Raw genomic sequence first — 18,505 nt, forward strand, 5'->3', positions numbered from 1 at the left:
AACGGACAGTCATATTTTCTGGATAATTTGCATAGTGCAGGGGTCGGCAACTGGTGGCTCTTTAGCCCTTCTGCAGCAGCTCGCTGTGGTTTTGTCAAAACAGTGATTTTTTTTTTTTTAATATATAAACATTTTGCTAACATTGTTGTTGGCCTCCTTGTGTTGCAGTGGTTATCACTATTGCTTCACAGTGAGAAAGGTCTGGGTTCTGAACCTCGCAACTTTTCTGTGTGCAGTTTGCAGGTTCTCTTTAATGCCTGTATGAGGTGGGGTTTACATTAGACCGTATCAGCGGATCATCAGATTAACGTTTTTAAAAACGATTAGCGTGCACACAGCAACGCCAATACACGATTCGCGTGCACACAGCAACGCCAATACACGGATACGCTCGGCTCCGCAGGCATCCTGCGCTCCAAATCACTCCGCCCTGAACAGCGAGTGCCCTCTGGAGGGTGCGCACTCCGGCCCTGCGCAGCTCACAGAGCGCGCGAGTGAAGCGCACGAGCAGTGATTCGGGACTGAGCCGCTGTGTGTGTGATCCCAGTGCATATCGGGCATGCGCGTCACTTACCACTTGCAAGTGGAAGGATGGCAAGCCTAAAGACAATCATAACTACACAATGGGCAGTATTTGCATCAGTATTTGCAGTATTTTCATACTTTTATACTCTTTAATGAAAGGTGATACAAGGCGGAAGTCCGCGCCGTTTTTCAGCAGTTGCGTCACATGATCAACGCCAGCGAATCAGGAAGGTGGATGTCACAGTGACGTTGTCCAATGACGACGCCAGCTAGAGCTCAGCACAGCGTATCCGCGTATCCTCAATGTTTACACAGCACCGGACCAGACACGATCTGGATTGAATACGTGGACCCTGGCGGATTCCCGTTTCCCGGCGTTTCCAGGCGTTTTAATGTAAACGGACGGTGCATCCGTGAAGAAAACGAGACCGATACGGTCTAATGTAAACTTGGCCCGAGTTTCCTCCAACAGTCCAAAAACATGCGGATTAGGTCAACTGGTGACTCCAGATTGTCCATGAGTGTGAATGGTTGTTCATCTCTGTGTTAGGCCTGTGATTGACTGGTGACCTGCCCAGAGATTGACATTAGCTTTTTAATCCAGTCAGACAAACAAGAAGATTTTTCACTTGTCCTGACCATAACCTTTTTATTACTATGTATTCACTGGTTCAGTGAAAGGAAAGTGGTGAACAAAGTTTATCAAAAAGCAGGTATAGTTATGATAATCATGATGCTTTATGATTTTATAATTTTTCAATAAAACTCAAACTTCAACTGTAACAATAAACATAAACTAACCAAAGTCCCATTATGGTGTGTGTGTGTGTTGCTATAACCCATTACCCGATCTACAGCTTTAAGAGTTAGACTCGCCCAAATTCAAAGTTTCTGGAGGAAATAAAATTCAATCTTGATTAATCCAGTAAAACTTGAAGTACAAATTAATTTAAAGAAATTAAAGAACTGAAAGAAATCCAGTTGGACATGATGAGGGTGGCAGAATCACGTTGTGAATGAAAACAAACCGTGAGTCAGTTTGGCACTGTCGTAAAATTCCCCCGAAATATTTTACATTTGTGATGGTTAATGTGAACTATGCAAAAGAAAAATACGATAAATGTCCGAATGAAATGAAGTTTCACCACAGATATTTATTTTATTCAGGTATTTGATTGCCATTTCTACAATTTCGATGAATTCAAAGTCTGACAATCTAGATATTACAACGTGGTTATTTTTACACACACCTGCTGTATTCGGCTTCCCCGGAGTTTTGTAAACAACAACATGGTCGGATCACTGAGGGGCTTGAACTAGTTTTGATGGAACTTTATTGATGTCACTCTTGAATAATTCCTATAAAATGGTGACGTTCAACAAGTATCCAACTCGTCCCGTTGGACAGATAGATGCGGATTTGACTTGTCCGGACCAAACATTTGGTCATCCCGGACAGTTGGACTACCGTTAATGTTGAGCCCTGTTGCCCAGAGTGAACTCCAACTCTCAGCCAATGTCAGCTGGGATTGGCTCTAGTTTATCTGTGACACTGACGGATAAATAGTATGATGGATAGATGAATGTTGCCATAAAGTTCGTCAACTAAAACGTGCTTCATATGCTATATTACAGCCTGATGCCTTTTACTCTTCATTTTGCTGAACTCACTAGTGGTGGCTTGAGTGGGTGTTTTCCTCGGCTAAATACGGATTCAAAGTCCAAAAAAAGAAGTCTCGGATAGTGTGTGGACAGATTGGTTGGCCTTCAGGCACCACCACCACTGCTGGCTTACCAGTATGCTTGATCTGTGGCAAGAAGTTAGCAAGCAACAAAAAAATGTCATGTTGAAAGAAATTTCCAGTACAAGCATGCTGCATTTGCTGAGAAGTATCCAGCTGGGGATGAGAGAAAGAGAGAACTGCTGTGGCAAGCAGAGCAAAGGTAGTTTTAAGAAATGGATCAAATCTCCAAACTCAACTACCGCTGCTAGTTTCATGGCATCTCAGGAGATGGTACAGAATCGTTTATTAAAATATCAGCGCAACCTATCGGCTGATGTTTATAGGCTAATTTAAACTAAATAGGGTGTGGCTCCTGCATTTAAAGGGCTCAAATAATTCTGTGGTTCCAGACAGACTTTTTTTTTTTCTTTCTTGCTAAAAATGGCTCTTCAGCTAGTAAAGGTTGCCGACCCCTGCCACAGTACATCAATCCTGTTTACAACCAATGCACAGTAATTTTTATACAAATATACCAAAACACAGACATTTTGGCTACGTTTACATTACGTCGAATCAGCGGATCATCAGATTAATGTTCTTAAAACGATTTGCGTTTACACTAAAACCGTTAGCCGTGCACACAGCAACACCAATACACGGATACGCTCGGCTCCGCAGGCATCCTGCGCTCCAAATCACTCCGCCCTGAACAGCGAGTGCCCTCTGGAGGGTGCGCACTCCGGCCCTGCGCAGCTCACACAGCGCGCGAGTGTAGTGCACAAGCTGTGATTCGGGACTGAGCCGCTGTGTGTGTGATCCCAGCGCATATCACTTACTACTTGCAAGTGGAAGGATGGCAAGCCTAAAGACAATCATAACTACACAATGGGCAGTATTTGCATCAGTATTTGCAGTATTTTCATACTTTTATACTCTTTAATGAAAGGTGATACAAGGCGGAAGTCCGCGCCGTTTTTCAGCAGTCGCGTCACATGACCAACGCCAGCGAATCAGGAAGGTGGATGTCACAGTGACGTTGTCCAATGAGACGCCAGCTAGAGCTCAGCACAGCGTATTCATGTATTCTCAATGTTTACACAGCACCGGACCAGATACGATCTAGATTGCATACGTGGACGCTGGCGGATTCCCGTTTCCCGGCTTTTCCAGGTGGTTTAATGTAAACGGACAGTGCATCCGTGAAGAAAACGAGACAGATACGGTCTAATGTAAACGTAGCCTTTTCCAGCTCTAAGTTTACTTGGAATTGGGCTTTTTTGAATTTCTTTGCAGACATATACATTATATTATTTACTGTATGTATAAGACACGTGGCAATGATAGTCATGTCATTTAGATTCAATTTTGGAATTAGGTGGATTTTTTCACACAGACCTGACAACCGTGAACATAATTGGGAGTTTAAAAAATATTACGTATTTACACAAGCCTGCTTGGGTCCATGGATTCGTGCTTTCGATGCCAAATTCTGACCCTACTATCTCCTGTTAAAGCAGAAATGAAGACTCATCAGGCCAGGTCAGTTTGTCCAATCTTCAGCTATCCAGTTTCGGTGAACCAGTGCCCACTTGCAGCTGCAGATTCCTGTTTATAGCTGAGAGGAGTGGGACGCAGTGTGGTCCTCTGCTGTTGTAGCCATTATTTGCCCCAAGGTTTGATGTGTTGTGCATTCTGAGATGCTTTTCTGCTCACCACGGTTGCAAAGAGTGATTGTTTAAATTACCGTAGGCTTCCTGTCTGCTCAAAAACAGTTTGGCCACAGTCTCCTCTGCCCACTGCTGCTCAATGGATGTTTTTTGTTTTTCGCACCACTCTGTGAAAACTACAAAAACTGGTATGTGTGGAAGTCCAAGGAGCTCTGTAGTTTCCAAAATACTCACACCAGCACATCTGGCACCAACAAACATGCCATAGTCAAAGTTTACTATGATCACATTTTTCCAATTTTACATAAATAATGTTACAAAAGCAGTAAGGCATACCTCTAAAAACGTGTAAACATATGGTACATAAATATATAGTATATATACAGTTAGGTCCATAAATATTTGGACAGACAACATTTTTCTAATTTTGGTTCTGTACATTACCACAATGAATTTTGAACAAAACAATTCAGATGCAGTTGAAGTTCAGACTTTCAGCTTTAATTCAGTGGGTTGAACAAAATGATTGCATAAAAATGTGAGGAACTAAAGCATTTTTTAAACACAATCCCTTCATTTCAGGGGCTCAAAAGTAATTGGACAAATTAAATTATAGAAATGAACATTTTATTTACAATTACTTGGTTGAAAACCCTTTGTTGGCAATGACTGCCTGAAGTCTTGAACTCATGGACATCACCAGACGCTGTGTTTCCTCCTTTTTAATGCTGTGCCAGGCCTTTACTGCAGCGGTTTTCAGTTGGTGTTTGTTTGTGGGCCTTTCTGTCTGAAGTTTAGTCTTTAACAAGTGAAATGCATGCTCAATTGGGTTGAGATCAGGTGACTGACTTGGCCATTCCAGAATATTCCACTTCTTTGCTTTAATAAACTCCTGGGTTGCTTTGGCTTTATGTTTTGGGTCATTGTCCATCTGTATTATGAAACGCCAACCAATCAGTTTGGCTGGATTTGAACACACAGTATGTCTCTGAATACCTCAGAATTCATCTGGCTGCTTCTGTCCTGTGTCACATCATCAATAAACACTAGTGACCCAGTGCCACTGGCAGCCATGCATGCCCAAGCCATCACACTGCCTCCGCCGTGTTTTACAGATGATGTGGTATGCTTTGGATCATGAGCTGTACCATGCCTTCGCCATACTTTTTTCTTTCCATCATTCTGGTAGAGGTTGATCTTGGTTTCATCTGTCCAAAGAATGTTCTTCCAGAACTGTGCTGGCTTTTTTAGATGTTTTTTAGCAAAGTCTAATCTAGCCTTTTTATTCTTGAGGCTTAGGAGTGGCTTGCACCGTGCAGTGAACCCTCTGTATTTACTTTCATGCAGTCTTCTCTTTATGGTAGATTTGGATATTGATACGCCTACCTCCTGGAGAGTGTTGTTCACTTGGTTGGCTGTTGTGAAGGGGTTTCTCTTCACCATGGAAATTATTCTGTGATTATCCACCACTGTTGTCTTCTGTGGGCGTCCAGGTCTTTTTGCATTGAAGAGTTCACCAGTGCTTACTTTCTTTCTCAGGATGTACCAAACTGTAGATTTTGCCACTCCTAATATTGTAGCAATTTCTCGGATGGGTTTTTTTCTGTTTTCGCAGCTTAAGGATGGCTTGTTTCACCTGCATGGAGGGCTCCTTTGACCGCATGTTTTCTTCACAGCAAAATCTTCCAAATGCAAGCACCACACCTCAAATCAACTCCAGGCCTTTAATCTGCTTAATTGAGAATGACATAACGAAGGAATTGCCCACACCTGCCCATGAAATAGCCTTTGAGTCAATTGTCCAATTACTTTTGGTCCCTTTAAAAACAGGGTGGCACATGTTAAGGAGCTGAAACTCCTAAACCCTTCATCCAATTTTAATGTGGATACCCTCAAATGAAAGCTGAAAGTCTGGACTTTGTCCATGTCCATTATATAACTATAACTTGAATATGTTTCAGTAAACAGGTAAAAAAACAAAATTTGTCAGTGTCCAAATATATATGGATCTAACTGTACAAACATGTCCAAAGCTTATGCTTCCTGTTTAAAGGATACAATTCTTTCAAGATAAAATATAAACCTAGAAATATAAATCAGACATAAACAAACGAGCATATATTCATTTAAAGCAGTCTATTAGATAAAGCAGATAAATAAAAACTGTGTACGCATAGACAGACATTGTACACAGACAAATGGAGCTTGTTCTTCCCCTTGTGTTACTTGGATTAAAATCAACTGTTGCGTCCACTTCCCTGACTCTGGAGTTCCTCAACTTTTTATGTCTACTTAATTGCATAATCCTCAGGCCTGGACTACACCGCTTTTCTTTTTTTTTTTACAGACGAAAAAACAAAACCACTCTGTTCTGTGTGGCATGTAATCTGTTGGTGCAGTGATTACAGTGATTATATTTCTAAATGTAGTCTTGTCTGTCTTCACTCACTTTGCTAACACACACCCACTCTCGCTCATACAGGCTGCTCACACACTCCCTCCTTCACTTTACACACATGAATCGCATGCTCCCTCACTCTGCATACTCCTCTCCCTCACCAGTGAGTCTCCTGCAACTTCTTCACGACACTCCCCAACTCCCACCACTCTCCCCTTACTCAGTCACTCACTCACTATGCACTGCAAAAACTAGCCATCCTAATATAAGGAAAAACATAATAAATTTGAGAACATTTAGACTATAATCAAGTGAAATAATCTGCCAGTGCAGTAAGATAATTACACTTGGTAAGACATCTTAGAATAAGTTGGTTGCAATCTAGAACTAGGTTTAATAATCTCAAAATTGGTGTCGTTTTCTTCTAATAAGAAATGCTAGATCATTTCAACCATTTTCAAGATATTTTCACTTGCTAAGATATTTTTTGCAGTGTGAGAGGTGAACGTAAACAAAATTAATTGATAAATGGGGTGTGTCACAACAAAATGAGTCCCGTTGGTCAAAAAATGAAAAGTTGCTTTACTGGATAGTTAAATTATCAATATAAATTAGTCTTTAAGAGTATGGTTTAATTATCATTTTATTTACTTGTTTTCATTTACTCCATATATCCCTTGATCACCATTTGCAGTGGACCATTTTGTCATCATTTGTCACACACTGCTCAATTAAAATTCACATCCCAGGACTTCCTACGAGTTAAAGTAATAGAGGTAGGATTAACAAAAACTACTCCTCCCAAATGATAAACAATACGTAAGTAACAAAAATACACAAGCTAAATACTGAATGCTGCAGACCAAAATACTTTATTTAAAAAAAGACACAGAGGAGATTGAAAGCCTGAGCTTTGAATAGCCTGCTCCATAGCTCTGTTCCTTCATTCAAGCCAAACCTCAGCTCTGTACTAGTGCATCTCAAAAAATTTAAATCTCATCTCATTACCTCTAGCTTCTTTATCCTGGTCTACAGGGTCGCAGGCAAGCTGGAGCCTATCCCAGCTGACTACGGGCGAAAGGCGGGGTACACCCTGGACAAGTCGCCAGGTCATCACAGGGCTGACACATAGACACAGACAACCATTCACACCTACGGTCAATTTAGAGTCACCAGTTAACCTAACCTGCATGTCTTTGGACTGTGGGGGAAACCGGAGCACCCGGAGGAAACCCACGCGGACACGGGGAGAACATGCAAACTCCGCACAGAAAGGCCCTCGCCGGCCACGGGGCTCGAACCCGGACCTTCTTGCTGTGAGGCGACAACGCTAACCACTACACCATGAATATTCTATATTCATTACGCATAAAGTGAAAAATTTCAAGCCATTTTTGTCTTAATTTTGAATATTATGGGTTATAGCTCATGAAAATCAGAAATCTAGTATCTGAAATTATTAGAATATTTCCTAAGATCAATCAAAAAATGTCCAACTTCTGAAAATTATGTTCATGTATACACTCAATACTTGGTTGGGGCTTCTTTACCATGAATTACTGCATCAGTGCGGCGTGGCATGGAGGCGATCAGCCTGTGGCACTGCTGAGGTGTTATTGAAACCCAGGTTACTTTGATAGCGGCCTTCGGCTCGTCTGTATTTTTGGGTCGGGTGTTTCGCATCTTCCTCTTGACAATACCTCAGATTCTCACTGGGGTTCAGGTCAGGCGAGTTGGCTGGTCAATGAAGCACAGTAATTTCATGGTCAGCAAGCCATTTGGTAGTAGTTTTGGCATTGTAGGCAGGTGCTACATCCTGCTGGAAAAGGAAATTGGCATCTCCATAAAGCTTGTCAGCAGATGGAAGCATGAAGTGCTCTAAAATCTCCTGGTAGACTCTGCATTGACTTTTTGGACTTTATAAAACACAGTGGACCAACACCAGCAGATGACATGGCACCCCAAATGATCACGGGCTGCAGAAACTTCACACTGGACTTCAAACGCCTTGGATTCTGTGCCTCTCCACTCTTCCTCCAGACTCTAGGACCTTGATTTCCAAATGAAATGCAAAATTTACTTTCATCTGAAAAGAGGATTTTGGACTACTGAGTGACAGTCTAGTTCTTTCTCCCCTTTGCCCAGGTAAGATGCTTCTGCTGTTGTCTCTGGTTCAGGAGTGGCTTGATATTAGGAATGCAACAGTTGTAGCCCCTTTCCTGAAGATGTCTATATGTGGTGGCTCTTGATGCACTGACACCAGCCCCAATCCACTTCTTGTGAAGCTCTCCCAAGTTCTTGAATTTACTTTCTTGGCCGTCCTCTCAAGGCTGCGGTCATCCCTGTTGCTTGTGCACCTTTTTCAGCCAGCCTTTTCAGCATTGACCTTCTGTGGCTTACCCTCCTTGTGGAGGGTGCTGATGATCGTCTTCTGGACAACTGTCAAGTCAGCAGTCTTCCCCATGATTGTGGTTGCATGGACTGAACTAGACCAATAGATACACGGTATTTATACTGTTTAACTCAAACTCGAAATGAAACACACTAATAATTTGAGATACTGGATTTCTGATTTTCATGAGCTATAAGCCATAATCATCAAAATTAAAACAAGAAAAGGCTTGAAATATTTGTTTACTTGTAATGAATATAGAATATATGAAAATTTACGTGAAAATAGGCCAGTCTTGGCCGTGTTTCTTGATGAAAGCAGGCTTTCTCGTAAATACAGTACTACTAGTCTGGCTGACTCAGTATTGTACCATTTAATTGAAAATGTAATTATATACCTGCACATTAAAGTATACATTTGGTAAAAGTGTGAAATATGTTGTGGAAAGGTGTTTTGGTTTGATGCTATAGGAACCATGGCATGTTGTTGGTGCCAGATAGGCTGGTTTGAGCATTTCAGAATTGGCTGATCTGGGATGTTCCCACAAAACAGTCTCTAGTTTTCATGCAGAATGGTACAAAAATATCAACTGAGAGGCATTTCTGCAGGCAGAAATGCTTGGTAATGAGACCTCAGAGGAGAGTGGGTAAATTGGTTTGAACTGATAGGAAGGCCAAGTTACTCAACTCGCCACTCTTTACAACCATGGTGAACAGAAAAGCATCTCAGAATGCTGAACATGTCATACCCTGAGGCAGATGGGCTACAACAGAAGAAGACCACATTGTTTGTTTTCTACTCCTGGCAAGCTGCAGTGGGCTTAGGCTCCCAAAACTGGACAGGTGAAGATCAGAAAAACATCTCTTGGTCTGATGAATCTCAATTTCTGCTGCAACATGCAGGTGGTGGAGTCAGAATTTGGCGTGAACAGAATGAATCCGTTGACCCAACTTGCCTTGTGTCAAGAGTTGAGACTGGTGGGGTTTGTGTAATGATGTGGGGAATGTTTATGGCCACAATTTCCCCATCTTCTACTGACTACTTCAAGTATGATCATACAGCATGGCACAAAGCACACCATGGGTCCTACTGGTTCTGTAAACATGGCAGAGTTCAGTGTACTGAATCCAATAGAATGCCTTTGGGATTTGGTAGAACAGGAGATTTGCAGCATGAATGTGCAGTTTACAAATCTACACCAAGTAAGTGTCACAATCCTGTCCGCCAGAATCGCAAATGGATGTTTCTAACACCTTGTGGAATCCATGCCTTGAAGAAATGAGGCTGTTCCGAGAGCAAACGCGATCGTATCCAAATTAATGTTTCGAACAGGATCTTACTCCAGTTTCGCATTTTACCTTCATCTGAGACGGAATGCTCCAGAGTACTTCACAGAAAATGCTAGAGTAGACGTCTTTTGACAGGTTTAACATTCTGTACAGGCACAAACTTGCAAGGGTTTACTGTTTTTTTTTTTTTTTCTCAGCGCTTCAAAATTTCTGTGTATCGGCGTTACAGCGACTTTGATGTTTTCCATGAGCTTTTGCTACAGAGGTATGCCTACAGAATGGTGCCTGCCCTACCACCCAAAAGAGTGCTTAAAGGAGGTATGATGTTATGCCATATATTACATGCAATAAAAAGCCAAAAGCTTATAATGAAACCTGTATATCAAAGTGTAATATAGTGTGGTTTATTGGTATCGCCGATGGTTAGGTGCTTTGACACTCAGACAACAGTTTTGCACTTTGTGTTTGGCAATGGCTGTGTTATATTTTGGGTAACTGATGTACCTTTATCATTTCTCCTCCTCTGTTCATTACAGTACTGAAGTCCATGTCCGAGAGAGAGTTCATCGAAGGACGACGGCGTGGTTTGGGCAGATTTTTGAACCTTGTAGCGAGACATCCCTTTTTCTCAGAGGACGAGCTTATTAAAATATTCCTCACATTCAGTGGCTCGGTGGGAACTTTTTTCACATTTCTATCAAGTGACACTAAAAACAGAGTATTGCTGTTTGCATATGCATGTACAGTCTACGCTGATCAGCTATAACATTAAAACCACTGACCAGTAAAATGAATTACATTGATTCTCATTACAATGGCACCTGTGAAGGGGTGGGATAGATTAGGCAGCAAGAGAACAGTCAGTTCTTGAAGTTGACAGCAGGAAAAATGGGCATCTGAGTGACTTTGATAAGCGCCAAATTGTGATGGCTAGATGACTGGGTCTGAGCATCTCCAAAATGGCACATCTTGTGGGGTGTTCCTGGTATGCAATGGTTGGTACCTACCAAAAGTGGTCCAAGGGAGGACAACCGGTGAACACTGGAAACACCTTTGTGTTATCCAGCATTAACTTTTTCAGCAGTTTGTACTACAGTAGCTCTTCTGTGGGATTGGATCATATGGGCTAGCCTTCGTGCCCTGTGCGAATCAATGAGCCTTCGACACCCATGACCCTGTCGCCGGGTCACCGGTTGTCCTTCCTTGAACCACTTTTGGTAGGTACTAACCACTGCATACTGGGAACACCCCACAAGATGTGCCATTTTGGAGATGCTCATTATATGCATTAGTGGCTTGAATGTAGAGGATTATTCATAATTTCATTTATTTATTTGGTAGCGTCTTCATATTAGCTGAATAAAGAACAGCAATGCAACTGTTCGTTCCTTTATTACTAGATTAGATTATAATACTCTGCAGGATCATGTATCTCGGATTCTGTGATTCTGTAAGTGTGTAATATTCAGATACGTGCTAACTGAATAAATACTGTGAATAGCAGCAGTCAGAAAAATGCTTTCCGAAGACAAGAGGCAGCATGTGGACGCAAAATCACAGAACTATTGATCTGAACAGGAATAAAACGATCTGTAAGTAGTTTGGTTTGTAGTTTTCTTCAGGGAGGAGTGAGGAAAAACACTGACTACTGATAAAGACAGAAATAAAATCACAGAGTAGCACGGGAAAACGACAGAATGATCACAGGTATCCATCACTGTCTATTGCTGTCCAGATAGGGCTTATGGCTATGAGTTATTTTGTCATTATGATTACCTGCTAACACTTCTTTGGCTTCACAGAAAGAGATGTATGATAGAAATTACACATCCAGCAACTTTACCTTTTTTTTTTTTTTTTTTTTTAAATCTCTTTTGGACATGAAATCATAAGTGACATTTTGCTATTTATCTCCATTCAGTTGAAATTCAACATGCTGGGATATTGAACCAAAACAAAGTTACTGTTTAAGTAAAATTATTTTGAGGTATTTTTGAGTCTGCTCTGATTCTTTGTTCACTCTTTGCTTCAGTGAAACCCATCAGCAGAATACATGTGAAGTCTACAAAATGTATTATAGTATAGACAATACAGTATATGATGTAATGGTGTTATTTGAAATGAACTTTCCTAGTTATTCATTTGGTTTGTTTTTAATGTCTCAGGACGTCCAAATAAAGCTACGTGATGCTTTCAGGAAAATGGGAGACGAGTTTATGACCTATACATATGCAACACAAGCAAAGGTTTCTATTTTCTTCTTTTTCTTCTTCTGCTCTCACATTATCTACTGTATTGGGCGCTACACTGGTTGTACTAGTTGTATTCAGTATCATTATGGTGTAACATTGGATGTGCATGTCTTTTCTGTAGGAATACCTCCCTTCGGATATCCAGGCCTTGTTTACTACATGCCGAGAGCTGATCAGAAACATCCACAACAGTTTTCAGAAACTGCGGGACCGAGCAGAGAGAATGGCTGAGCATTCAAAGGAGAAATCCGCAGATCTGCTCATATTTGGGAAGGAGCTTAGGTAAATACAAAAAAACCCAAAAACAACATCCACACACCTACTGTACATCAGTTATATGCTGTTGTGAATACAGCATTATTATATATTATATGGACATGAGTGTTTTACTGGGAAATATGCCACTCGTACGAGCTCCATCCGGGACATGGAAAACCAAAACCGTGACATAAATCTCTAAATGTCACTCGTGAGAAAATTGATGAAATGTTTTTGATAAATTTGAGTACTTTTTGTTTATGACTGTGTCTATATAATAAAAACAAAATCACATGTTGGTTTGAAGATATAAAGTTTATTTTCTCGTGTTGAAAAACTTGCATTTTTTATACGAACTACATCGCGGCTCGTGAGTGACATGTATTTAAATAATATTGGCTGGCGTTCAGTGGTATAGTAGTTATATTCCATTCAGCTAGCATGATGGTGCACGAGTCGAAGACGAGTAGCTGAATAGGATATATCCTGGGTGCGATTTGCTGGGGGGGATCATCCCCCCCCCCTCTGGTTTTTATCTCTGCTGAAAAAAAAATCCTCGGGGACAACCCCGTCAATAAAACAAACAAACAAACAAACCAAAAAAAAAAGTTGACATGACAGGCATGTTGTGACACAGTTTTCTATGGTCTACATTGCACTCACTTTCAAAATGACCCGAAGTGGCAGCTTTGATGTTCACGAACGTCCCCAGCAAATAGATACATTGTAGATAATAACAATATCTTAGCGTTCTATGCAGGGATGCAAACAGCGCGCCTTTTGGCGGATGCCGCCTTTTTCACGGCCGTTTTTTTTTTTTTTTTTAGGGGGGACGTTGGAGTGTCTAATTATAATTTCAAAGTAAATTCTGTATTAAAATTACTAAATAAGCAAATCCGTTACAGTCCATGAAACAGGAAGTATAAGGATGAGAAAAAAACAGTTTAAATCGGAAAGCTGCGCACAATGTGAACTGCGCCATCAGGGCAAACTGTTCATTTAGTATTCATGTATTTTAGTGATTTTCGAGTCACTGTCCATTTAATCCAGAGGGAGAGAAACATCACAGCAACGCGACAAACAATGCGAACTTTGTTGTGTTAGTGTTCGTGTATTTAGTCAGAGAGATAGGAAGATGAATTTACTATCTCTGGTTTAGTGTTCGTTTTCATTTAGTGTTATTCATTTGATATCATCGGATGTTATTGAGCTGTTAGCCTATTGTTACCTTAATTTTGTGGCGTTTCATGATTAAAAAAAAAAACATCCCCCCTTCTGGTTTTTTGACAAATCGCACCCTGCTGATATACCATGAAAAAAAGCCAGCCAATATTTTTTATTATTATACATTCTTCATATCCGCATACTCGAAGGCCAATGCTAGCTTACCCGCAACTTGGTGCTGTTAGCGCAGCAGTGAAGTAACCTTCCAGCCAGTGTAGTGTTCATCAGTAGTGTTAGTGAATGCTAATAAAATGGTCAAGCCAGTGCTATTGAGAGCAAGTAGCACAGGCTAACGACTGAGAAACTAAGATTTCTGTCTCCAGACTCTTCTTCCATGCACGCTCACCTCAGTATTTTTCACTCAAACTTAAGTATTAATTTCCCTGTGTAATTTACTTAGTTACTTTTAAAATCAGCATCAACAACTACACACAATAGAGCGACTTGGCAGCCAAAATTCTCTCAAAATCTTCTGTATATAACGAAGCAAACCTGGAGGCCATGTTTGTTTACAAATAGTCATAGTTGCGAGGAAGTTTTACATCTCCAACGTGTCTCTTTTCCAGTTTTTCAATGTCCATTGGTATGTTTTTCTCTTGTGTATATATGCAGAATATTTAATGAAGTTTTGGTTGCCTTTTGGGTATTCAACGCATCTTTCTCTTTCCCAGTGAACAAAGAAATGATTGTGCACATGCACAGCAGAAAAGTTTCTTATTGGATATTCGCATCAGTACACAGAACACATGTTTTTATTCCATTGACAAAGTGTCCTGTATGTATAATAATTCCTGATATTTCACTGTGATGTCACTTCCCAGTGTTTTCCCGCTGACTAGACACACGTTGTCAAAATGGTGAACTGGTTCAAAATGAAAATTCTTTTGATTAACTTGCATATTTTTGTCCATATAATATAAAGAACATTACACAGTGGGGCAAAGATATGAAGTTTATCTTCTCGTGTTGAAAATATTTTCACTTGTGAGATATATATGTTCACCACTCAAAGATAAACTTCATATCTTCGTGCAACGGTGTAATATCCTCTATATAATTAATTACATTTTATAAATGCATACAATAGTGTTTTTCAAGACTGAAACTTTTTTAAAAATTATAGCTGTGAATGTCTTTTATGGTAAGTGTAACTGTTTATATTTTTATCACCATTACCTGACTTGTGCAAGTCAATAAGCATCTTTTTTTTCTGTTGTGGTGAATGTTCCTTGGGTTTCCATAACATGAGCAGTTCCCCACAACGATGAATGAAAAGGGATTTAACAATTGTACAACATCCTATTTTATTAGCTAAGTTTCTGGAAGCTAGGGGAAATTGAAAAACAATAGAATGTTTTTGAGCATGACCATTTGTTTGCATTTCTTTCAAATGTATTTAAAGTATTTTAGAGGAGTCAGTGATCTTGCATGTTTTTGAGAGAATGGACAACGGTGTATTGTAAAATTCAAATGGATGGTACCGTATGTTTATTTTACACAACCATTTTGTCCATTTTTGTAAAGGGTGCCGATTTATTTTGGAGTTGACTACACACCATCCACTTTAATATGAACACCTGTACAGCTGCTTATTTATGCTGTTATGCAATCAGCCAATCATGTGGCAGCAGCACAATGGATAAAATCTTGCAGCTACTCAGTTAATGTTCATATCAAAAATCAAAATGGGAATAAAATGCGATCTCTCTGACTTTAACTATGACATGGTTGTTGGTATCCGAGAGGCTGGTTTGAGTATTTCAGAAACTGCTGATCACCCAGGATATTCACACACTACAGTCTCGCACGGAGTTGTAGAGTTTACACAGAATGGTGTGAAAAACAAAAACATATTGAGTGAGTGACAGTTCTGTGGTTGGAAACACCTCAGATGTCAGGAAAATAAGCAGATTGGTTTGAGCTGCCAGGGAGGATACAGTAACTCAAATCACTCTTTACAACCATGGTGAGCAGAAAGGCATCTCAGCATGCACAAAACATCGAACCTTGAGGGGGATGGGCGACAACAGCATCAGTTCCACTCCTGTCAGCCGAAAACAAGAATCTGGACCCAAACTGGACAGTTGAAGACGAGAAAAAAAAAAATCTAGTCTTTTTCCAATCTTCAACTGTCTGGTTTTGGTGAGTTTGTGCCCATGAGAGACTCACATTCTTGTTCTTGGTTGACAAGAGTGGAACCTGATGTGGTCTTCTCTTGTTGTAGCTCATCCACCTCAAGGTTTGAAGTGTTGTCCATTTTGAGATGCTTTTCTGCTCGCTGCAGTTGCAAAGAGTGTACTCAAGACAACACAACAGCTCATTATTTAATGTTTTACCTCATGAATTATGTTGTGTTTCTTTTCAAAATAAACACGTTTCAAAAGAAGTTGGGACGATAAAGCATTTACCAATTTATAATGCTGCCATTCCTTCTCACAACACTTTAGGGATTGAAGACACCAAGTGATGAAGTGTTTCAGGTGTTATTTTGTCCCATTCTTCCTGCAAACAGGTCTTCAGGTGTGCAAAAGTACGGGGTTGTCGTCATATTTTTTGCTTCAAAATTCACCACACCTTCTCTATTGGGGACAGATACCCCTTTTCCACCAAATCAGTTCCAGGGCTGGTTCGGGGCCAGTGCTGGTTCACAACTCGTTCAACTTGCAAGCCAGCTGAGAACCAGTTTGCTTTTCCATAGCTCGCGGTGCTAAAGGAAGCCACGTCATTACGTCGCTGTATACGTCAGTTACGTCGCTACGTTTGCATAAACCTTGGCGCAAATATCGAAGCAAAAACAACGCGGAAGAAGCAGCAGCAGCAACAACAATAATAATAATGGATGACTTCGCGTTTGTACAGCTGCTGCTTCTCGTCGCTTAAAAATGGCGATCTTTCGCGGTCTTGTTATTGTTGTTGGTCTTAACAACTCCGCCCCCCCGATGGAAGCGGTTCTTTCCTCTGGCCCAGCAGAGAGTTGGTGCTAGCCTGGAACCGTTTTTTCTGGCCCCAGAGCCAGTTCTTTGTCAGTGGAAACAGAAAACCCGGTTCCAAACTAAGCACTGGCCCCGAACCAGCCCTGGAACTGCTTTGGTGGAAAAGGGGCAAGAGGGGACAGGCACCCTCTCCTTCCACAGCCCTGTCTTTGTAATGTGTGCAGAATGTGGTTTTGTGTTGTCTTGTTGAAATATCCCTGGAAAAGATGTCGTCTTGAAGGCAGCATATGTTGCTCCAAAATTTTAATGTACTTTTCTGCATTAATGCTCCATCACAGAAGTGTAAGTTACCTTTGCCAAGGGCACTGACACAACCCCATACCATGACACACCCTGGCATTTGGTTGGTCCTTTTCTGGATGGTTGTGCTTGTCTTTGGTCTGGAGCACATGACTTGGAATACTGATTTATCTGACCACAATACACATTTCCACTGTGTGATGGTCCATCCCACAGTTTTAACTGGTATTTATGGATGTAACTCTGTATTGTAGTGCTTGACAAAAGTTTCGCAAAATAATCCTGAGCCCATGTGGTTATATCAACCATAGGTGAATGACGGTTCTTGATGCAGTGCCGTCTGAGGGATTGGAGATCACGGGTGTTCAACTTAGGCTTGTGCCCTTTACACACCGAAATTCCTCCGGATTCCTCGAATCGTTGAATATTATGCACCATAGAGGGTGAAATATCCAAATCGCTTCCTATCTTTCTTTGAGGAACATTTGTTTTTAAACATTTCAATAATTTTCTCATGCATTTGTTGGCAAACTGGAGATCCTCAGCCCATCTTAGCTTCTCAAAGACTACCGTAGGCCTTTACTGGATACTGATTTTGTACCAAATCATGATGACCGTCACCTGCTGACATCACCTGTTTCAAATCACATTATATAATTGTTTTACCTCATCACTAGCCCTAAATTGTCCCCGTCCCAACTTTTTTTTTTTGGAATGTGTTGCAGGTCTGAAACACAGGAATGGATGTATATTAATAAATGAAATGAAGTTGACCAACAAAACATGAAATATCTTGGCTTCATTCTGTCTGCAATGAAGTCAAAGTCAATTTAAAAATCACTGCTTTTTTTATTTGCGTTTTCGAAACCTGATTTTGGGTAGTAGATCCTGGCAGCTCAAATCAGTCCGCTCATTCTCCTCTGATCTCTTTCTCATCAACCAGGTGTTTCAGCCTGCAGACCTTCGACTCTCAGGATTTATTTTTGGTTTTTGTACCATTCTGTGTAAACTCTAGTACTTTTTTGTGGGGAAACTCCCAGGAGAAATTCCCAGCAGTTTCTGAAATATTCAAACCGGCCAAAACACATGCCACAGTTACAGTCACAGAGATCACATTTTTCCTCTTCTGAGGTTTGATATGAACATTTAACTAAAACTTTTGACCTGTAGCTGCATGATTTTATGTATTGTGCTGCTGCCACGTGGTTGGCTGATTCGGTATCTGCATAAATGGGCAGCTGTACAGGTGTTCTTGTTGAAGTGGATGACGGTGTGTATTACTTGCAGTGAGGTAGAAGCTGCACGTATGATATCATTTTATTTTAAAATAGCTTTAATTGTAATCAGATATTTCACTTTCGTGACCTAGTGTAATAGATTATAAAGCAGATAAACAATTATATTTGTTCAGAAAGCAGACATGTTTGAAGGAAGTGTTGGGTTCGCAGAAGAGGAAGTCATGAATTATTTTGAGCTGCTTCTTTGAAACACTTTGCTTTTAATTCTAAAATACATCAGGAAAATATTCCGCAACATTAAAAGC

General features: G+C 40.6%; 1 protein-coding gene across 2 annotated transcripts in view; it reads left to right on the forward strand.

The window, feature by feature from the left end:
* The window catches only part of snx8a (sorting nexin 8a), an 85,257-nt gene that overhangs the window by 34,637 nt on the left and 32,115 nt on the right, over positions 1 to 18,505 (forward strand). For both annotated transcript variants that reach the window (XM_060943082.1, XM_060943081.1), the window contains exons 5-8: positions 10,193 to 10,313; positions 10,532 to 10,668; positions 12,161 to 12,241; positions 12,369 to 12,529. In XM_060943082.1, the coding sequence (XP_060799065.1) occupies positions 10,193 to 10,313; positions 10,532 to 10,668; positions 12,161 to 12,241; positions 12,369 to 12,529 (500 nt within the window). The remainder of the gene's footprint in view (positions 1 to 10,192; positions 10,314 to 10,531; positions 10,669 to 12,160; positions 12,242 to 12,368; positions 12,530 to 18,505) is intronic.

Source organism: Neoarius graeffei, chromosome 16, assembly GCF_027579695.1.
Source record: "Neoarius graeffei isolate fNeoGra1 chromosome 16, fNeoGra1.pri, whole genome shotgun sequence".
Lineage (NCBI taxonomy): Eukaryota > Metazoa > Chordata > Actinopteri > Siluriformes > Ariidae > Neoarius > Neoarius graeffei.